The 22,296-nt window shown below is 57.0% G+C and overlaps 1 protein-coding gene across 4 annotated transcripts; it reads right to left on the reverse strand.

Moving 5' to 3' along the window:
• Positions 1-161: 161 nt before the first annotated feature.
• OCRL (OCRL inositol polyphosphate-5-phosphatase) lies at positions 162-22,014 on the reverse strand. 4 transcript variants are annotated; one of them, XM_014256377.2, is made up of 24 exons: positions 21,945-22,014; positions 21,773-21,852; positions 21,305-21,384; positions 20,471-20,509; positions 19,927-20,034; positions 19,771-19,854; positions 19,342-19,462; positions 19,092-19,253; positions 18,153-18,254; positions 17,643-17,757; positions 15,818-15,934; positions 15,493-15,680; positions 14,140-14,251; positions 12,644-12,753; positions 11,594-11,729; positions 10,338-10,448; positions 9,881-10,046; positions 9,470-9,705; positions 6,580-6,603; positions 3,369-3,488; positions 3,054-3,138; positions 2,492-2,619; positions 1,816-1,927; positions 162-1,724 (listed from the first exon to the last, which is right to left on the reverse strand). In XM_014256377.2, exons 1-24 carry the CDS (start codon positions 21,975-21,977, stop codon positions 1,600-1,602), a joined length of 2,694 nt encoding a protein of 897 aa, XP_014111852.2. In that variant the 5' UTR covers positions 21,978-22,014; the 3' UTR covers positions 162-1,599. The 4 variants fall into 4 exon arrangements, with proteins under 4 accessions (XP_014111852.2, XP_087918665.1, XP_087918664.1 ...); XM_088062539.1 differs by having other exon boundaries at positions 19,783-19,854; positions 19,927-20,037; XM_088062538.1 differs by having other exon boundaries at positions 19,927-20,037; positions 21,945-22,013.
• Positions 22,015-22,296: the final 282 nt, after the last annotated feature.

The following is a 22,296-nucleotide window of genomic DNA, read 5'->3' on the forward strand; positions in this document are numbered from 1 at the left end:
ACGGGCATGGTACCGGCACGGCACGGCCAGCACGGGCACAGCACCGGCATGGCACGGCCAGCACGGGCACAGCACCGGCACAGCTGAGCTCCAGGCAGGGCTCCGTGACACTGCGGAGCTGCCCCAGGGAGGGCAGGCACGCCCCGCGCAGCCCCCAGGCCTTGCACAACAGAGGTTTATTCGGAACTAATGGTTTCCCAATAAATTATGTAATTTAAAAATTTTAAGGAAAAGAAAAAGGCAGAAGGGAAGGGAGCCCGTGGCAGCTCAGCCAGTGCATGGGGAGCGCAGGGCCACACGACATCCTGGGCTAATCCCAGGCTCCGGCCGGGGCTCTGTGACCACAACCCTCTCCCCTTGGCTTTGGCCTCCCCCACCTGAGGCCCCGTGGCCCCACAGGCCTCGTAGTGTTTCAGTGGGACAGGCCACTCCTGTACCCTGTCACCAGCCCCAGGGCTGTCCCCTCAGCCAGCTGGGTGTGACCCTTGCACCGCGGCCCCCCCAGCTGCTCCTCTGGCCCCCAGGGAGCATTTCTGGCTCCTCTTACTCCCCCAAACCTGCACCCTCTGCTAGCACCCCAGAAGGAGAGAACGGACTCTGGTGGCACCTGGGCACCCACCTGTCCCACCCCCACACTGCAGGCTGGCCTGGAGGGACAGTGGTCCCATCCTGCTCAAGACACACAGAGGGCAGCTCATGGCTCCACCTGACCCTGGCCACTGTGAGCCAGCCACCATCATCCCGTGTCCTTGGGGGAAAATGGGGCAGGGAAGGGAGAGGAAAGTGAGGGCAGAACGGGGGGTGCAGGGACAGAGCTGTGTGCCGAGGCCTCGTGTCCTGGGAGGGAGGGGAGAGGGGAAAGGCCCTGCCGAAGGGGAGAGGCCGAATGTCCAAACCACCTTTCCTGGGTGAGCACGGTCCATAGCACAGTGATGGCAGCAGGGCTGGCAGGGCTGTGTGGCAGAGGGTGGCACACGTTGCAGTCTGGGCAGCACACGCGTACCCGGCGCCGGAGGGACGCGCCGTGCCGCCGAGAGCACCGGCCATCCCCACCCCTCTCCACAGCAGCTCCTGGCAGATGGGGGTGACACAGAGAGAAGCGTGACCTGGACAATCGGTGACGCTGCCACGGGCCGACGGGCGCTGGCACGGTGCTCGGGTACCGCCACATCCGGCCGGCTCCCGCGGGGAAGCCGAGGCTCCGGAGGTGGGTGGCCGAGGCTCCGGAGGTGAATGGCCGAGGCTCCGGAGGTGAATGGCCGAGGCTCCGGAGGTGGGTGGCCGAGGCTCCAGAGGTGGGTGGCCGAGGCTCCGGAGGTGGGTGGCCGAGGCTCTGGAGGTGAATGGCCGAGGCTCCGGAGGTGAATGGCCGAGGCTCCGGAGGTGCGTGGCCGAGGCTCCGGAGGTGGGTGGCCGAGGCTCCGGAGGTGGGTGGCGGCGCAGCGAGCGGTGCCTCTGCAGCGTGGGGTGTGGAGAGGCGAGGAGGGGAGCGTCCCTTCCCACTGTAAACACGGCACTTGCAGAGCTTCGAGCCTTTACCCCTCGGAGCTGAGAGAGGCCCGGCTGCAGCGCGGGCCCGGCTTTGGCACACGGCGCGAGTCACTCTTCGTCCCCGGCGAGCAGGAAGCTGGTGAGGAAGTTGATGGCACGCTGGCGGTCCTGCTGGCTCTGCTTGGCCATCAGGTTGGGCGGAGGGCGCAGGAGGAGGCTGGAGAACAGGGCGGCTGTGGAGGCAGGTAAAATCAGTCCTTTAGACCTTGGGAGGTGCAGGAAGAGGCTGGGACGGAGCGAGGGCTGCAGAGGAACGACACTCACCGATCATGGTGGCACTGACGTTGTTGTCCTCCGAGTACCTGAGCAGCTCCCGCAGGAAGGACATCAGGTACCGGAACACGTTGCGGTGGCAGCTCGGCAGCTGAAGGATCACCTGCAGGGAAATGGTGTCAGGAAGCTCTCCCAGCTCCCGCTGCTGCAGCCTGGGCACGTGTGGCACTCCAGGAGCCACAGCAACGCACCCACAGCTGCAGCCCAGTGCTGACGGCACCTGTGGGCTGTGGCTCCTGGTGACACTGCTTCAAAGAAAGCTGGAAAAAGCCCCCACTGCCTTGGGGCTGCTTCCTGCTTGTTTCCAGTCACATCCCGGCTCCCACTGCCACAAAACTTCCCCCTCTGCTCAGGGACATGCTAGGCCTGGCTTGCTGCCCCACCAGATGTTAAGAGCCACGCTCAGCCCTCCATGGAAGGACAGGAATTGTTCTGCACTGTGAGCAGGTGCTCAAGCCCTCAGAACCTGGGTTGGCTCGGCCCCTCCCTGCTCCCCATGTGCTCAGGGCGAGACAGGGCTCACTTGGGGTCTCTCTGGAAGAGCTGCCCGCTCTGCCAGAGGCACTGCCAGCCCCTGGGCAGGGAGCAGGGCCCAGGCAGGCCCAGCCCAGGGCAGCAGGAGCAGCCCTGAGCCAGCACAGCCGCACAGGCCAGCACAGCCCCGCACCTGTCGGCACAGCCGGCTGCTGTGGGACCCCTCCAAGCACCGCTGGTACAGCTCATAGCAGATCACAGGCTCTGGCAGAGCCTCCAGGAAGATGAGGAGAGCTTCAGCCACAGAGTGATTACTGCCCGCTGGAGCACTGGGAATCAAGGGTCATGCTGAACAGAGATCCCCTCCCTCCCCAGATGTCATCTTGCTGGAGCTCACTCAAGTTCCCTGCCTGTCTAACCTCTCCTCCTCCTCCTCCTCCTCCACTGTCCCCCACCCATGGAAAACACTGCTCCATCCACCCTGCTCTGCATTTTCCCACCCTCTGGCTGCACAGGAGTCCCCCACTCCATTAACCTCTCCTCCACACCATTTCCTCAGTATCCCAGCTCCTGTGCTTGGCACAGCCCTGCAGAAGCTTCCAGAGCCCCCAGCTGCTTTGGCCAGCACAGATCTGACTTTCAGAGAGGTTGTGGAGGGCCCAAGGGGAACCTCTCCCTGCCAGGTAATGGTGACAGACAAGCTCTCCCGAGAGCGAACTCTCCCAGCAGAGCTGAGATCCATCACGGAAGGATACGGATTGTCTCAGGAATGCTGGTGTCCAGGCAGTCAATGATCTGCTCCAACTCTTCCTGCATGCCTGGAGTCTGGAACAGGTCCTCCTGTCAAAAACAGCACAGGGATGGAGTAAGTCACCTTCTCCACAAAGGCTGAGGCAGATGGTGACTCCCAGTGAGTGGGGAAGCCCAGGACACCCAGCCAGTGCCTCAAGCACAGGGAAAAGCCTTGCCCTGAAAACAAACTGGAGCTGATCTCCAGGTGCTTGTGAGGAACCAGGTCACCAGGAGAGCTCCATCGTGGCAGAGGCCCTCTACCTCACCCTCCCTCTCACCTGGTGAAGGGCATGCTTGAATAGATGGTCCACCAAGAGCCAGATCTCCTTTGGCACCTGCAGTGGCACCTCACTTGCCTCCTCGCTGTCCAGGGAGCCCATCTGCAGGATGGATTTCTCCTGGGGAGAAAGCACACAAGGGCTCAGGGAGACCTCAGGCCCTAAGTCCCAGGTAGGGAAAGCTGGGAGAGGGGAGGCAGCAGGACCCCGGGGTGCTCGAGCCCTGACCCACTGTCACAGCACCAGCCACTGCTCCTGGTCCTGGCTCCTCTCCCTCCTGCTGCCCCATGGAACAACCTGCCCGCTCTCTGCAGCAGCCCCAGCCCCCTCAGCCCCCCGGGAGGGGGCTCTGGCTGCCCACGGAGCCCCGGCCCAGCTCGCAGCCCGCGGGCAGCAGGGGCTGGGAGCCAGCGAGTCCCGGAGCCCCGGCCCACCCAGCCCTCGCCTTCCCTGACTGCGGCTGCTCCAGCCACGGCTGCCCTCGGGGCTCTGCAACCGTCCTGATTCCTCCAGTTCCTGCCCTGGTTTCCCAGGAGGGCTCTCACTGAGTACACACCAGCACTGTCACAGCTCCTGCTGTGGAGCAGCTGAGGAGCTCCACGGCTCAGGCGTCTCCATCACACCAAGCTTTAACCGGATCCGGGCTCTTGGCTTGATTTTACTCTCACTTCACGATCACTCCCATTCCTCCAGGGAGGAAGCCATGCCCAGCACTCCCAAAGCACCCAGGAGCCAGCACAAGCAGGGACACAACCCCGCCACCAGCAGAGGAGCCCCCAAGCCACACAGAAAGCACCTTGCTCCAGCTGAGGCAACAGCTGCCACTCTGTCCCTGCAGCACACACAGCCACTGACAGCAGCCAGGGGTGACCTCCCTGCTGTGCCCAGACACGCCCTGGCTTGGCACGAGCCCTGGTGGCACGGGCAGTAGCCCCACTTGCCACATGGCACGGCACAGCTCTGTCAGCCCCAGGTCTGACCCTGCCAGGAGATGAGCAGTCCTGGCTGCACAGCCACGTGCACTGGGCAGGTCGGGGAGCATTAGAGAATTGCTCTGAGAGGGAAAGGAAGAGAGCTGCAGACCCTCTCCCAGGGCTGTGGACACTTCCCAGGCTTCCTGAGGCTCTTCTACAGAAACCCCCTGTGCCAGGGCATCACTGGAGCAGCCCTAGGCATGACTGGGAGAGCTGTGGAGATGCCCATGCTGGAGATGCCAGATCCTCAGGGAAGAGGAGAAGGCTGGAGGTGCCTGGGGCAGAGGAGAAGGAGGAGGAGGAGGAGCAAGGGCAGGAGCAGGGATAGGGACAGGAGCAGGAGCAGGAACAGGGACAGGAACAGGGACAGGGAAGGGATAGGGGCAGGGGCAGGGACAGGAGCAGGGATAGGGACAGGGACAGGACAGGGACAGGGACAGGAGCAGGAACAGGGGCAGGGGCAGGGACAGGAGCAGGAACAGGGACAGGAGCACGAACAGGGATAGGGACAGGGACAGGAGCAGGGACAGGAACAGGGGCAGGGACAGGGACAGGAGCAGGAACAGGGACAGGGACAGGGACAGGGACAGGAACAGGGACAGGAGCAGGGACAGGAGCAGGGACAGGGACAGGAGCAGGAGCAGGAGCAGGGACAGGAGCAGGGACAGGGACAGGAGCAGGGACAGGGACAGGGACAGGAGCAGGGACAGGGACAGGAGCAGGGACAGGAGCAGGAACAGGGGCAGGGACAGGAGCAGGGACAGGAGCAGGGACAGGGACAGGAGCAGGAGCAGGAGCAGGAGCAGGAGCAGGAGCAGGAGCAGGAGCAGGGACAGGGACAGGAGCAGGAGCAGGGACAGGGACAGGAGCAGGAACAGGGACAGGGACAGGAGCAGGAACAGGGACAGGGACAGGAGCAGGGACAGGAGCAGGGACAGGGACAGGGACAGGAGCAGGAACAGGGACAGGAGCAGGAACAGGGACAGGAGCAGGAACAGGGACAGGAGCAGGGACAGGGACAGGGACAGGAGCAGGAACAGGAACAGGAGCAGGGACAGGAACAGGAGCAGGAACAGGGGCAGGGACAGGAGCACGAACAGGGATAGGGACAGGAGCAGGAACAGGGACAGGAGCAGGAACAGGAGGCGGGAGCGCCGGGCCCCGAGCGCCCTCTCCTGGCCCCTCCGAGGAAGGGCGACACCGCCACGTCCTTGGCACGGGAAGGAGCTCCCAGAAGCGAAGCAAAGCAAGAACCAAAGAAACACTAAAATTCCTGCCTTCTCCTCTGCCAGGAGGGAGTCTGTGAGCTTCATGTGGTTAAACAGCCCAGCTCGATCCCCTCTGGGGGAGGGAACGTTCCTTCCTCTCCTGTTGTACTCTGCAGCTGCACTGACAGCCCAGAGAGGAACTGCTCACACTGGGAAGCCGGGGCAGAACCAGCTCAAACCATTTACAGATGCCAGAGCCAGCGCAGGGAGAGCATGAACACCCACAGCATCTCCCCCTTGAGAGCATCAACACCCCCAGCATCTCCCCTTGAGAGCATCAACACCCCCAGCATCTCCCCCTGAGAGCATCAACACCCCCAGCATCTCCCCCTGAGAGCATCAACACCCCCAGCATCTCCCCCTGAGAGCATCAACACCCCCAGCATCTCCCCCTTGCTCTCCAGGCCGCGTTCCCTGCTTGGCTCCAGCACGGGGCACGGTGCCAAGGGAAGCAGGATCCCCCTGGGCACGGTGGCCATCAGAGCCAGCAGCCCCAGCTCCACCGCTTGAGGAGGCCCAGGAACATCCACCTCCTGCACAAGGCCCTCCCTCGGCCTCCAGCGGGACACAACCAGATGGAAGGAGCCCGAGTTTGCTGCTCCAGCCCTCTTCCCACAGGTGTGAGAGGATGCTGTGGTGAACCCCTCCTTATGGTCACGGGTAAGTCAAAGGCTGCCAATCTTTTTTGGGAATATCCAGCATTGCTGTCAGGATCAGGAGAACAATTTTTTTCTCCAGGAGCAAATTTGGTGAGCTTTAACATCTCAGTTGGGCTTGGCTCCGGGGTCACTGTGTGCTTCTCCATGCTCTCATCCAGCCCACAGCTGTGCTAAGAAGCTTTGCTGGCAGCCGTGTCCCCTCTGTGCTCCCCTCCCCTTCCCTCTGCCACACAAAACAAGGGAAAAGCTCTCGTTCTTGACAAACACACCGCTGAGAAGCAGACTGCCACACAGCAATTGCTTGTGTTACCTTTTCTAAGAAGCTGTCTTCTTCCTGAGAGCAGCAGGAAAGAGAGGAGAGGAAAAAGTGTGGTTAAGAGGGAGAAAGCACTCTTGGATTATCTCTTGTGATTAAGCAGAAGCCTAATTTGCATTACAAGAACCCACTGAACACCAGGTCCTTCACACATTTTGCTGACACGGCCAGAGTTAAACCTGTGGAGAGATTTGCTTGCCAATTAGCAACAATCCTGCTCACATGATGCACAGCCCCAGGATTTCTGGAAGCCCCTCCGAGGGGCTTGGACAGCACTGGCCAACAGCCAGGCCATGGGCAGGTGAGATGTGTCCGCCAGGACGGCGTTCCCTGGTCAGAATCTCTGTCCCTGTGTTATTTCAGCCATCTTCCCTTGTGACCAGACCAGAGATAAAACGTTTCCTGGGCTAAATCTGTGTTTCTGAGTGTGTGGCAGCTGTGGAGCTCACAGGGCCCCTAAGCAGCTTTCGGCAGGGTCAGGGGAATGAAGGTTTGTGCTCAAACCCGGCTGCTGCTGCAGCCTAAGAGCATTAGCACAGTACAGAGGAGCGTGCCAAGCCCTCTGGCAGCACAGCCAGGCCCTCAGCATCCCCGGGCAGCCATCCCTGGACACTGCTGCTGGGGTCTGCGGCAGGGAACGGAAGCAGGCTGTCCGTGCCCAGTCCTGGCAGACCAAGCTTGCAGGGTGGGAACAGCCCCACGCAGTGCCAGGCTGAGCTGGGAGCAGCTGCAGCTCCCATGGCACAGGGACACCAGGAGAGAGCAGCATCTCAGGCTCCCCTGTGGCCTCTGCAGTGTTTGCTTCCTCTGGAAGCTCCAACAGACCGGCCTCTTCCCGGGAACAGCTTGCTCGGAACAGGAGCTGGCACAGGTTCCTCTCCTGAGGCACGGGGGAGGGACACAGTGACAGGTTTGGGAGGGCAGACAGCCACCTGCACTTTTGTACCGGATGAGTCATCCCCACCTCACCCCCCAGCCTGAGCCTGGCTGCTCAGAGAGTGAAAATCAGAGTGCTTTGGGCTGGGAATGAGCTTAAAGCTCATCTCATTCCACCCCCTGCCATGTGCAGGGACACCTTCTACTACCCCAGGCTGCTGCAAGCCCCTTCCAACCTGGCCTTGGACACTTCCAGGGATGGGGCAGCTCTGGGCAAACTGTGCCAGGGCCTCTCCACCCTTACAGGGAACAATTTCTCCCTAATGTTGAGCCTTCAGCATGATCTGCTCCACAAGACTCACCTGTTCCTGACAGGTTCTTCAAGAGGCTTTTTAAAACCCAGAGTAGGATCCAAAGGAAAAACAGGATGAGACACTAATACTGAAATCCCAAAGGAGAGGTGCTCAAGTGCCAGCAGCCGTGTGTCAGTGTCTCCCTCCTGGGAAAAGCAGGAGAGCCGCTCCCAGACAAACTCCCACCTACACGGTGCTACCCCCACCCACCCACCTCAGCCCCCAGGGACTGCATCTCCAGACTCCTCTCCCTGAGAACCACACACAAAGTCTAGCCAGGCTGAGGAAAACGCTGGATGCGGCAAAGGATGAGCCCATGCAAGTCCAGAAAGTTCTTAACACACAGCCTGAGCAGCACCAAAACTCGGGGAACTGCACCCAAATGCTCCAGGCCAGGCAGGATCCAGGTGGCAAGATACAGCATCTCCCCAGGTCCAGCCTGATCCAGGCTTCAGGCTCCTCAGGTTTCTGAGGATTTGTTTGAAAGTCAGTCTTGTTCTAGAAGTGGGTCTGGAACATTTCACTGGTTGCTTTTCCACCTGCTTTTTCCAGCTCTGGAAGAGGCAGGGAGAGGAAATGGAGAGCTGCTGAAGGGGTAAGGAAATGTGGAAGCTATGGGAGTGGAAGCTGTCAAATCTACAGAGGTGGAGAAGCAGCAGCTCACTAGATAAAAACCCCTCATGTAAGGGTGAGACTGTGAGGAGAGGAAAGGAAAGGTATCACATGGCAGAGAGACTCAAACAATGGGACTGAGCTTTCAGGTGGGCAGAAAGAAAGGAGTCTGCTGGCTGAACAAGAACGGGGACATGAACTGGCACTCGGGAGCTGCTGCACCTCACTGGAACACAGCCAGGAAAGGAGACAGGAATGAAGCCAGCCTGGAAAGCAGAATTACATCCCCAAAATGGGACAAGCCCAGAAACAGCTGAGAGTGCCCAAAGGACAAGAGGTGACTAGGGCACCACTGCACCCTCTCTCACGCACACAAGGAGCTGTGGGAGGAGGAATATTGATGCTGGGGCTGGCAAAGGCTGGGGGGAGGAACAGTTTGCTGCACCACAGAGAGATCTCTCCCTGATGAGCTATCTCTCACTCGAGGCATTATCTCCCACCGTGGCTGGTGTGGGAGGAAATGGCCAGAGAGGCTGTGACATTGCTCATCTGCTGAGCTGTGTCCTTCAGCACCCCACACCCACACCACAGACTTTCCTCTGGTCCTCTGCTTCTGCCTGCTGCTGCCCCTGAGCAGTGGGAATGCATCCAGAAGGAAAAGGCCCCCGGGGCACTCAGCATGGCAGAAGAAGCCCACATACCCTGGGTGACAGGACCCCAGTCACACCTCTTATGACACCACAGTGCCACCCAGCTGAGCCTGCCAGCACCAGTAACACCAGCAGAAGGTGCTGGCATCACTTTTTGGTCCCACCAAACAATATTTAGAGCCTACTCAGAAAAAAAGGGATAAAGTACAGGCTGTCAAAAGCCATTAGCTGTGGAAGACAGGGAGAATAAAAGAGCACCTCAAGCTCTGTGAAGTGACTCAGCTCAGAGCCAGCACAGACAACCCAAGCTGCAGGCACTGCTCCTGCTTTTGGGAGCAATCAGAAGGGAAGCAGGCCTCTCTCTCTGGGTTAGGAGAGCTGCTCAGAACTCACCAGGTCGATGAGCTTGGTGACTGGAACCTCTCGGATGGGTCGCTTCATCCGGCACAAGGCCTCGAGCGAGGTGCCAAAGCAGCTGGGCAGGTAGGTCCCACTGATGGTCAGGAAATAGTCCTTCCCTCGGTCCAGGTGCAGGACAAGGATATCCTCGATCTTATCCTCGCCAGAGTTCAGGAGGGTGACCGAGTCCTTGCTGACGTACACGTCCAGGGAGATCTCTGTGCTCTCATCTGCAACACACCCGAGCTCTCAGGAGCACACCGACACTCCGAAAGCCATCACCGGGACACGCGGACACGGCAGGAAAGACAAACAGACAAGACTGATGGCAAGGAAGGTGGGACAGAGGGAAGACAGGAAGGACTGAGTGGAGATGGGATGGGGGGTGTACAGCAGTACACTCACCTGGCTCCAGGTAACCTTCACAAGGCTCGGCCCGAAGCCATGGCTTGCAGTAGTGGGTGTCATTGAGCTTTGGGATGAAGGAGAAGTGACAGGTGACCTGCCCATTATTGGTAATCTGGAACTTCTGTTTCTGCAGCTGATGGAACTTCACCTTCTCAAACTCAAACTGCAGAGCAAAGAGAAATCAAGTGATTAGTGGGCAGGATATGGCCCATGGCCAGCTCCCCACAGACCCTGCAGTGGCCCCCCCATGGCTGAGAGGAGCCCACCCAATGCAGAACTCCTCACAGAAGTCCTGCCAAGGAGCCAAGACAACATGTCCTTGCAATTCCTGATTGTAAGATAAAGGATAGAGTTCAATTTCCTATAATCCAGCTTATTGAAACAAAGTCTTTTGAAAGAAGTTCTGATGGCTGCTGTGTTTGGGCAGTGACAGTGATCCCAGTTTCATCCTCACCTCTCTCCTGCTCAGCTCCAGTGAAGGAAGAAAGTCGTTCTCCATCCTGTCCATTATACGAACAATATCTTCAAACAGCTTCCGATACTTCTGCTCATCCACAACCTTCACCTGTGGGACACAAAAACACTCAGCAAAGCTTCTGACTGGCTCTCCAGGAACTCCCTTGATCATGAGCAAACTGCAGAAGTGAATTGTTTCTCTAAGCACTTGCTTCTGTAGCTGCAAGGCTGGGAGAGCTCACACACGTGTGCAGTCTGCAGCTTTACAGATTTCACCCCTGCAGGTGTTACCAGGGTCTGTCTGGCCACTGGTCACACAGCTGGGAGACCACTGGAGGCAACCACTGGCATGCTGCAGCACTCCTCGTTTCTGCAGAGGGAGAGGAGAAAGGCTTTTCTTTAGATAGATTCAGCCTGTTCTGCTCAGCACACAAGTGCTGTGTCCACTTCTGGGCTCCCCAGTACAGGAGAGACATGGAGCTCCTGGAGCGGGGCCAGCAGAAACTACAGAGATGCTGCAGGGCCTGGAGCATCTCCCTTAGCAGGAAAGGCTGAGGGAGCTGGGGCTGTTCACCCTCAAGAGGAGACAGCTGAGAGGGGCTCTCAGCCCTGTCTGTGCCTGTCTGCAGGGAGGGCTCAGAGCAGGGCCCAGGCTCTGCTCCCTGGGGCCCAGTAATGGCACCAGAGGCATGGGCAGGAACTGATCCCAAGAAGTTTCACCTGAACATGAGGAAGAACTTCTTCACTGTGTGGGTGACTGAGCACTGAAATGGATTTCCCAGAGAGGCTGTGAAATCTCTGCCTGGACACAGTTCTGTGCCAGGTGTTCTGGGATGGCCCTGCTGGAGCAGGGAGATGGGACCAGACGAGCCACTGTGGTCCTTCCAACCTGACCCATCCTGTGACCTGAGCCACCCAGGGAGCAGGAGGCAGCAAAAATGGGCATGGGGTGTCCCCATTTGCTGCACCAGAAAACCCGGATTTGCTGCCACTGTGCTCTGAAGACACTGAGGTGTGAACCAGATGACACGTCTGACACAGCCCAGCTCCAGCCAGGTCCAGGTCCTGCTGTGTCTCCGTGGGCAGGAGGGCACAGCGGGGTCACCACTGCAGTGCTGCACGTGCAGCAGGCAAGCCTCAGCTGGGCTCAGCTGCCCTCCTGCAGCAGCCTGAGCAGAGGTGTCCCGAGCCTGCAGCGCTCCCACAGCAAGGCCTGGCCGTGCTGGGACGCTGCCCTGGCACACACAGACCCACCCCGATGCGGAACAGGGCGCTGACGGGTTTGTGGTCACTGGTCTTGAGCTCCATGTGACTGCAGTAGCGCAGCTGCTGGATGTTCCCTCCTCTCCAAAGGATCCGATCGCACCACGCTGGCACGCGGCACTTCCCGCTGCAGAGGAAAACAGGTTACCAGGGGGATCCAACAGTCCTGTCACACCATCCCAGCTGCTCCTCTTCCCAGCCAGGCAGCTCCCTCCACCCACATCATCACAGCGGTGATGGGATGAACCCCTAGCACAAACCCCAGCTTGAACTCTGTTATTTCTTCTGCTCTCTCCCCCTTTCCCAATACAGCAGATAAAATTCCCATCCTCTCCAGCACCAGGAAACAAAATAACCCTCAGCCAAGCCCATTTCCACAGCCTGAACCCATGTGTGACCCAAGCTGCATGACTTTCTTGTGCTGCCAGACCTGTGTGCCCACAGTCCAACCCGTCACTCACTGTTTCCACTACGGAAAGTCTACTCAGTGATCACTGTTATGTTGTGAAGCCTGAATCCTGGGTTATCCCTCCTCAGATTAACTACTCTGCTGATTCATAAACATGGCAAATTCAATCACCACATGGTTTGAAAGTCCTTCTTGGGAGTTTCTCCCTTGGGAGCAGCCCCTGCAGCAGATGCAGCCATGTCTGTGGGAGGCACCAAGCAGGAACCACAGCTGCTATCACAGTGCAGCCACCCTGTGGGTGTGCAAGTCAGGGGACAGGGTGACTCAGAGAGCCTGTTTCCTTAGCTCTTCAATTCCTTTTTTATACTGTTTGCCTGTCCCTGGTAATAGAAGAAGCCCCTAGTGCAGTGTCACCTGAGCTCCCACTTCACCTGCCCTCATCCAGTGGGATCAGCAGCAACAGAGCTCTAAGGGATGTGCCTGGTCAACTCACACAGGGGGTGCTTATTGCAGAAAGCAGGAAAGAAAGGAAGGCCAAACAACACTGACAGGTATTCACAGCTCTAGGAAGCAGGAAATCAGGTTTTGTGAGAAAATGTGTTTTAGGTCATAGGTAAACACGCCCAGTGTACCTGGAGTCCCAGCGATCTGTTTTAGAGTCATATTTATACGTGGGGATGAATGTAATATCTCCCTCCATGAAATCTGCAAATGCTTTCTTCTGAGTGCGCTGAATATTCAGCTAAAGCAGAAAAAGAAAGCTTTAAAAAGAAAAAAAAAACCAAACCAAACCCAAGAAAGCCTCCCCTGCCACAGCGGTGTCAGAGAGCAGATCTGCAGGCCTGTGGGATTCACAGACACCCCCAAACTGCCTCTCAGACCTCACACCTTTAACACACAACTGGAATGTTTTCCAAACAGACTGAGTACAAATGGACACTGCTCACCAGAACATGCAGGCAGCATCAAGCAAGGGTTAAGGGAAATACTAATTACTGAATGCTTTCATCAGTTTTCATGCTTAAGATTGCCATCATTAATCTTTCCCCACCAATCACTTTAGCAAAAACCTCCAGGACTGCACTTGCCTGACCACCTGACACCACCCTCCTTTGCTCCTTTACTCCTCTGAAAAATCTCCTGGATGTTTTCCTCACTAAGACCTCAGCTGCAGCCTGCACGAAGCTCTGCAGTACAGCAAAAACGAGCTACAGAGGACAACCAACCAAATTTACTGTTAAACTGTGTCAGAGGTGATATTGCACCACTGTTGTTCATGTTTCCCAAGTGCAACCCTTCACCTGAAGGGCACCTGCCACCAGCCTCCGTGTGCTGCAGGGAATGCCGAGCAGGGGAGGTGGCAGCACAGAATTCAGGTCAAACTGGGCTCCAAATCAATACCTCTTCCACAGCACTGATCACAGCAGCTGTTGTTGCTGTTACAAATGCCTGTGTTCAGCTTGTAGTTTGTGTTTAAGAGAACTCCTGCTCTGAGACACGGACACACTTACACAGTGCCTGCCTGAGTCACCCCAGCATGGACAATCTGGTTTTGTTTAGGGAGATGTTGCAAGCAGCACGCCCAGAGCTCTGTCAGGGTCCAGTGCCTGTGTCCAAACCCTTATTGCTGTGTGCCATGGAATTACATAGCTTGGAAAAGCTCTCCAAAACCACTGAGTCCAACTGTTCCCCCAGCACTGTCAAGGCCACAACTAACCTATGTCCCCATGTGCCACCTCTATGTGTCTGCTAAATCCCTCCAGGAATGGGGTCATCTCTGTCCTGGGCAGTCTGTGCCATGGCTGGAAAGCATTTTCCATAAAATATTTTCCCCAACATCCAACCTGAACCTCTCCTGGCACAACTTGAGGCCTCAAGTCTCTCCTCTTGTCCTGCCAGCTGTCACCTGGGAGAAGAGGCCAACCCCCACCCGGCTGCACCCTCCTGGCAGGGAGCTGTAGAGAGCAAGAAGGTTCCCCCTGAGCCTCCTCCTCTCCAGGCTGAGCAACCCAGGTGCTCCTCACCAGATTTGTGCTCCAGCCCCTTCCCCAGCTCCTCTCCAGCAGAGGCACATCCTGAACCAAGATGCCTTCCCAGGGATGGGGTGAATGTGAGTGACTTCACTGACCTGGTCATAGGTCAGCAGCTTCTGCAGCTCGTTCCTGCTGATGAGATTCTTCACCTCACTGGCATCCAGCAGACACAGCCTGTAGTTCAGGTCTCCCAGCCAGATAACAACACTGCAAACAAAGATACACACAGAATCATGGAATGGTCTGGTTTGGAAATGAGCTTAAAGCTCATCTTGTCATGGACAGGGACAACTTCCATTATCCAGGTTGCTCCGAGCCCTGTCCAAGTTGGCCTTGAACAATTCCAGGGATGGGGCAACCACAGCTTCTCTGGGCAGCCTGTGCCAGGGCCTGGCCACCCAGCAGTTAACAGCTCCCCTTTATAAACCACGTTAAAGCTGAGACATGTGGAAGACAAAAAGGAGGCATTTGAGTCCAACAGCAGAAACTTCTAGTGACAGCAGAGCCTACAGGACTGAGTCCATCTCCTCTGGAACTCCCCAAAGACTGAAGACTTGGTTTAGTAGGAGATAATGCACTTGTCTCAGCCTGAAAAAAAGCCACAGAACAGCACAGACTCTCTAATGAAGCAAAACCAGTGTTCACACGAAGTCCAGCTGATACTGAGGTGGAGCTCATTGAGCAGAGCCAGCCTGTCAGCCAGCTCTATCTGCCATGTCCCTCATGTGGCACCTGCTTTACCTGCTGCTTTTTCACTGCCTTCCCTTCAACCAGAGCAGGAGCTGCTGCACCACCTACTGAGCCAAGACCTCCTGACACAGAATTAGCAGGAGCAGAATTAAGTTCCTGGAGTTTACAACCTTCTGGACACTGTTTCCCATCGCAGCCTTCAGCCACAGCTCACCAGCACTCGCTCCCACCCTGCTCCTCTCCAGGCCTACAGCCTCCTTGCTATCAGCAACTAAAGAAACACTTATGGGACTCACTCTTTGCTCCATAAAGGTTTCATTTAAAGATTAAAATTTAAACCTCTTGCTAGTACCAAAGCTCTTCCTGTTTATAGTCAAACCTCAACATTTCCATTAGTGGATTATCAGGGATAATCTAATATTTGAAGTTTTCTCCTGCAGTAATCCACTCTACATTTTTGGTTTTTAAATGGTTTAACTATTAATTACAGAAGTACCAACCATTTGTATTCTGTTTAGGCTTGCTGAAAAGGCCTAAGTTATTCACAAATGCAAGGAGAGGGACACTGGGGACAGGGTGCACAAGGCACTGCAGCAAGGAGGTGACCAGCTTGTCTGCAGGAACTGCAGCACACCACAGCCCTTGGGATTTCAATTTATTTCATCAAGCCAGAAAACTCATGTGCATGAAACCTCCTGCTGCTGCAGTTCTGGTGTGGCTTGGGTCACTCGACACCGCTTCCAAAGGGCACAACTCACTCGTGTTTCATGATGTTGAGCTCGGACAGGCTGTCACCGGGGATTACGAAGCTCATCCGGGCACAGATGTCCTTGTAGTCCTGGTTTCGGCGCTCAAAGTCCTCCACGTGGGCAGCCAGGTGGGAGTTGACGACACAGAAGGTGGTGTTGTAGAACATGAACCTGATGGCCACACCACCCTTGTTGCCCTGGGGACAGGAGGGAGCAGCGGGGTTGCAGCGGGGCAGGCACAGGGAGGGGCAGGGGTGGCCCAGGTGAACCAAACCAGACTGTGCCACTTCTTGCACGGATACAGGGAAGCCACAAGCTGGCCTCGGTGACTCACCATCTTTCCCATGACTCCTGTGCCCACAGACTCTGTCACAATCTCCCTGATATTGCTCAGATGATCCTTCTTAGCAAATATGAGCAACATCATCCCAACGAGGCGGACCATTTGCACCTGCAAAAATAAACAGGATCCTGAATTGCCAGAGAGGCAGAGGGAACGCAGTTCTGATCTGATCTGCTCTGCCTGATGCTCTGCTGCTCTGGCTCTCGCTGTTCCTCGTGTTCTCTACTCAATCCCTAATTGCACAAGAGAACCCAAAGGGTCTCCTGTCCACAGCAAGGTTCTTGGGGTCCACCTGTCACCCCCAGGAGCTGTCAGCGGTGCTGAGCTCACTGCATTCCCTACTCTGGTCCCTCCCTACAACAGGCTGGGCAAAGAGAAAGCAAATAAATGCCTGGCAGGTTTGTGACTCAGGTCTCAGCCCTTGCTGTGCTCTGACCAGCACAGGCAGAGAAGGCTCTGAGTGCTCCAGGCAGGTGCAGTGGGAGTCAGAGCTCACCCTGGCTTACTGCGGACTCCAGAGCAGAGGGGAATGCACAGAGATGTTCTCGTTTCCCTGAGGCACAGGGTAGCAAAAGGCATCTCTGTGCTACAGACAGGCTCCTTCCCAGGAAATACTCGTTCCCTAAAGCCAAGGGCCCCTCTGGACCTGAGCAGTTATCTCTCAGCCCACAGAGGCTGACACTGTGCTCGTGTGCCCTGTCCCAGTGGGGATCTCAGGTCTGCTGCTGATCTTGTACGTGTGCTAAGCCAACCCTGCCCAGTCTGTGACCTTCCTGCACCTCCAAAACGGTGCTATCGCCACTCTGAAACAGTGACAAGGCCTCATCTGCTCGAGCACAGTCTGCATGCTCACCTGTATGCACAGAAACATTCACATCTGGTGGGACTGAGTCAATGGGGTGAGGAAAGAAGCGGAGAGCAGAGAATTTGGCTCTAAGGGCTGCACCCAGTCTGCTCTGCAGGAGCAGAATTTGCAAGTGACCACAAGCCTTATCTACAGCTCCAGCCACTTCCCCCTCCTGCAGCCATATCCTGTGCTCTCCCTTTCACTGAGGTGGGAGAAATTCACCCAAAACTCAGGTGAAGCAAAGGGAGGGGAGGGAGCAGGAATCCCCCTGCAGTTTGGGCCATGACTTCCTTTGGTAGGTCTCATTTCAGCAAGATACTCCATTTCCTGCTTCACTCCCTGTAACACCTGCTCAGAGCAAGCAGGATGGGGTGTGACAGCAAACACACAGCCCAAGGAGGAAAGGGAAACCCATTCATGTATCCAGGACTGGTCCCTGCAGCAGGAAGGTTTGCCACAGCAGAGACAAAACCAATGTCTTGCTCTAAAGGAGCCAGAACAAAGTCCTGTTGCCACAGCTGAAGCAATTCTGACTCAAGGCAGCAGCATCTGGAAGATTTCACTTCATAAATCATCCCATTCCTTCAGGGAAAAGCTACTCATTTAATTTATCAGCTCAGGACACATCTGGCTCCTGTACTACAGGATGAGAAGGTAATATAGGTAGAGAATTTGAACCTGCTGCTTCCCTGGCACTACCTCCTATTTGATAAAGGTATTGTGGTCCCCCACCTTTACAAATTTCTGCTTTAAAGCACAGTATTTCCCCACAACTGTGGTGCAGAAGCAGACTCTCCAGATTTAACCTGACACAGCTGACACGTGCCCAGGCATGCACATGTCCAGTACCACCCTTGGTTTCTCCAAGCCTTGCTCCTTGGACAGGGAGGACAAGGGAAGCCCGTTTCCTTTTCCCCTCCCATCACGCCAGCTCCATGACAAGCCCCCATGCCACTGAGCAGAACTCACTTTCTTGTATTTGGCCTTAGGGTGCAGGAACCTCTCCACAGCAGACAGCCACTCCTGCTCCTTTGTAGAATCAAAGTAGAAAAAAGCCTCCGTGCTGAGGTCCAGCTCCTGGAACCTGGAAACCCAAGAGCTTAGCACCTCCAGCCCTCCTGCACGTCCCCTTCTTCCTACAGGAACGTGAAACCTCCAGCAACAGCCCTTGGAGGAACAGCTCCTTATGGCCACTTGCTAAATAAAGCAGTAGGATTTCCCCACAGTGCCTTTGGGACCCCAGCACAAACCCCCAGCAGCCCTCTCCCTGAGAACAGGCAGAGGACAATGAGCAAACCCTGCAGATGCCTCCAGGAAAATCCATTATGTCATGCTAGCTCTGTTCAACCTGATCCTCTGCCTCATCTGACGGCTTTTTTTGCCCTCAGACAGCCCCTGTGTGACACAGCTCAGCTCTGTGCAGCCTCTGTGAGCACAGCAGGAACCCAAACCCAGCCCAGCCCTCCTGGATCCCCTCACCCGATGCAGTAGAAGTCTGGAGGCTCCGTGTCACACACCAGCCATGGATTCAAGAAGCTGTCAGGAGACTGCCCATTCACATTCCACGTTCCCACAAAGAACCTGCAGCACAAAAGCAGAGGAGCTGTTAGAAAACACAATGAAAAGCACAGCAGCACAGCAGTGTTCTGGCTGCAGGCACGCACTGGGAGCTGTCCCTGCATGGGGCAGTGGCAGCCATGGGGGATCTGAAAGCCACAGGATCACTGAGGCTGGAAAAGCCCTCCAGGATCACCGAGTCCAACCTGTGCCCAATCCCCACCATGTCACCAAGCCCAGAGCTCTGAGTGCCACATCCAGGCATTCCTTTCACACCTCCAGGGATGGGGACTCCAAACCTCCCTAGGCAGCCCCTGCCGAGGCCTGACCACCCATTCCATGGGGAAAATCCTGCTGCTGTCCACCCTGAAGCTTTCCTGGTGCAGTTTGAGGCCATTTCCTCTTGTACTCTCTCTTGTTCCCTGGGAGCAGAGCCTGACAGGGAGTTGGGGAGAGCCAGAAGGTCCCCCCTGAGCCTCCTTTTCTCCAGGCTGAGGCTCCCCTGCTCCCTCAGCTGCTCCTTGAAAATGCTCCCAGGCTGGGCTCACTCCCAGTGACACTCCTCTCGGAGTGAGACATTCCACCAGCAAACATCTGGCTCTTTTAACACAACACTACGGTGGGACATCTGTCCTCACTCTTCCTGCCCACCTGCTCCAGCCTTTCCAAGGCTCAGGAGATCTGACACACCCAGAGAAGATAAAAGGAGCAGCTGCCCCATGGACACTTGGTGACTTGGGCTGTACCATCCTCTTTGGCCACCTGAGCTGCAACATCAGCAGCTGCCAGGGTCCGATCCTGGGTGAGATCCAAGCTCGTAGGAAACACCCCCCAGCTCTGTCCTTCCCTCCCAGGTCTCACCTGAAGTTGTGCAGGTTGATGTAGGCCTTCTCCCTCTTGGCCAGCACATGTTTGATGAGCCCCTCTCTCTGCCCCGACTGCGTGCTGGGCAAAAACATCTTGCGCATCGTGTTGGTCACCTTGGGCTGGTCTCTGGATGTGCCTTCTCTCTCTCGGTGAAACCTAGGAAGGAGGCAAGAGCAGCACTAGAACTAGTTCTGCTGTCTAGGAAGAAAAGTGAAAAAGGGAACAGATCCCCTGCTTTTCTTACTGCTTATTCTGAGGGACGGGAGGAGGCGGGGGCTCCCGCCGAGATCCCGCCTGGTGGTTCTGCATGTTCCTTTTCTCTTCTAGGCTCAGAGTATTGAAGTCATCCTCAAACCCCAGAGCTCCTGTAACAAAAATCCAAGAAAAACACCCTGAGAAACAATCTGAAACAGCTCAGATCAAGAAGGAAAAAACCTAACTCCACAGAAAGCAAAAAACCAAATGATGGTAGGAATATATCAACAGCGTGTCCCTGGAAATTGGAGAAAGGGGCACTAACCCCAAGCCAAGGCAGGAAGGACCTTAACATGCACAAAACAAAGTTGAAAACAGCACTTAGGAGGGAATTAACAGTCAAGGAAGCAGGGCCAGACCCAGCTCCTACCCTGGGCACCCCAGCACTGCACAAGCCCCACAACAAAGCCAGCTGTACCTGGAGACAGACCTGTGAGGCTCTTCTCCACCTGATGCCAAATGGCTGAGTCCTTTGCTTCAGGAAGAGACGCTTTCAGGTGGGCTGGAAAAAAACCCATCCCTGTCAGAAACTGCTGGCAGAGGATTTCACAGCCCCAGGGGCAACTCTGCTCACCTTCCTGTATGCTCTGCACTTCCGACAGGAATCCCAAGCAGCGCTCCTCGTCAGGGATCTCGAAGAGCCGCTCCGGTGCCTCGTCACCCTGGATCCGGACCTTGCAGCCTGCTTCAAGCACACTCACTGCGTCAGCCCAGGCTGGCTCAGAGTCCCCAGGCTTCCCAGCCAGTTTCAGGTGTTGTTTGGGATGGAAACCTGCACTAAGTTACTCTCCCTGCGCTTCTGAGGTCCCCCCGCCCTGCTTGGGCTAACCCCAGCACTTCTCCTGGCTTTCGGAATCCTCCCTGCTGCAACCTCGCAGAGAAGAGCTCCAAAAGCAGGAAGAAAAACTGCAAACATTTCAATTGTTTGCATTTCAAACCTTGTCTGTCTTGACAACTGAGTGTCTGACAGAGCCAGATGACAACATCAGAGGGAAAACAACCCCCGTTTGAGCAGAGGACAAACACAGAGCCTGGGGGAAGACTGGGAGGCAAAACAAGCACCAGTGGCTGTTCCCTGACAGGACCTTTAGCTACAGCACTGCCCTTATGAAACTTACTGTTTGTAGCTATATCAATCAGCAGAGTTTCTTCTGCCTCTAGAAAAGAGAAGAACAGGATCAGTAGAGCTGACGCTGGATGCTGCAGTAATTGAGGACTCACGTCATTACACTGCCTGCTACCAGCCACCAAGAGTCCTGACAGGAACAAAGAGCTCTAATTTACATCTGGACATTCCTAACGGTTCTGAGAGTCACCTCCCAACGAGGCCCCAGGGACATTCCCACCACACAGTTCTCTGGAAGGTTTTTCCCCATCAGTGCAGCAGAGCTTCTCTACAGGGCAAGACCAGGGGCAGAACATCACTGAACTGCACACAAGGGAACGAGCAAATCCAGGAAAAAGGACTTTTACTCCTTACAAAGATTTGCCCTAGGGCCACTTGCTGCTACTTAAGTTTTTCCAAGACAGGGCCTAAAGCCCTTCCTGATCCAACAGGTGGGATGCTGAGAGCTTGCTAGACCGTACGGAAGTTTAGATATCAACATTGAGGAAAAGGCAACAGCTCCCAGCTCTCGGCACAGCAGAGAAGCCTGAGAGACAGACTCCAGCAGACACCAAATCCCAGCCCCTGGCAGCAGGTCCTGCGTGTGTTGGCTCTGGGTGATGCCAAGCCCACCACGCACTGGAGCCTGCCAAGTTCCTCACAACTGCATGCTGACATGGAATGACAGCCTGCTTGGATGAGGAACCAGGGATTCCATAAAATGCGAGCTGTTGTTTCACAGTGAAAGGATTCAATGCTCAGGAGGCAGGTCAGGAAACAGTAAACACTAAATTTGGGGTTTGTGGATGAACAGCAGGGGATTCTTCCTCCCCCCAGCAGTCAGTACCTTGCACACATTTAAAGCGGCTATTGATGGGAATATAATCCGGATCAGAGTTTTCTTTCTCCTGGGAGTGAATAACGACCCTGCAGACAGAAGGAAGGCTCGTAAAGACCCGGCAGCAACGCCCTGCTCACAAACGGGAGCCGTGTGTACAGACACAATGTTTGATTTTTATCGCTAGGTTTCTGGGGCAGGAGGAGGAAAAAGGAAGGTGAGACGGTGCAGGACGCGGACACCCCCGGGGAGAAGTCAGGGCCGATGAACTGTCCCTGCACGGGGCGGGTCCAGCACCGGGCAGCAGCGGCTCGGGATGCCGGAGGAGCACCGGGGAGCCGGGAAGGCACCTCCGGAGAGCCGGGCCCGCGGGTCCCCGCCCGCAGGGTGACGGGAGCCCGCCGGGACCCCGCCAGCCACCACGGCAGCGGCAGCTCGGGGGAGAAGCGCCCGCAGCCCCGCCGGGCTCGCACTCACCCGTAGCGGCCGGCCCGCCGCTCCAGGCCGAGCACGCACGGCTCCCGCCGCCCGGCCCGCACCTCCGCGCCGGCAACGCTCTGCGCCGCAGTTAAGAAAAGCTCCGGTAACCGGCCTGCCCCGCCCCGCCGCTGCCCCCCGCCCGCCCGGCCCCGCCGCGCCCGGTGGATACGGGCAGGCCGCAGCCCGCGGCGCGCGCCTCCATGGCAGCGCCCGCTTTCCCCGGACTCCGCGCGGGGAGCGGGGAGCGGGGAGCGGGGAGCGGCGCCCCCTGCCGGCGGGAGGCCCCCCCCGCCCGTGCCCGTGCGCCTATGGCGCGGCGGGAACCGCGAGCGCACCGGGGGCGGGGGGATCCGGGGCTCTGCCGGGCTCCCCGCGGATGTCCCGCAGCTCCGTCCCCACCGCGCGGAGGGGACGGGACCGGGCGGCGCCGCTGCCGCTCCCGCTGTCCCCAGAGCCGGGAGGAGGCGCGGGTGGCGCCCGACCCCGCCCCCCTGGCCCCGCCCCTGGCGCTGATTGGCTGC

This window comes from Pseudopodoces humilis, chromosome 15 (assembly GCF_049639895.1).
Source record: "Pseudopodoces humilis isolate 2021_Gansu_Grassland_sample_001 chromosome 15, ASM4963989v1, whole genome shotgun sequence".
Classification (NCBI taxonomy): domain Eukaryota; kingdom Metazoa; phylum Chordata; class Aves; order Passeriformes; family Paridae; genus Pseudopodoces; species Pseudopodoces humilis.

Coding starts and splice junctions, on each gene's coding strand:
- OCRL (XM_088062538.1), bottom strand. CDS start 21,977: ATGGAGGCGCGCGCCGCGGGCTGCGGCCTGCCC. Junction 2,620..3,053: donor CAGCATTCCTGAGACAATCC/GTATCCTTCCGT, acceptor CCAGTGCTCCAG/CGGGCAGTAATCACTCTGTG. Junction 1,928..2,491: donor GCAGCCGGCTGTGCCGACAG/GTGCGGGGCTGT, acceptor ATTTCCCTGCAG/GTGATCCTTCAGCTGCCGAG.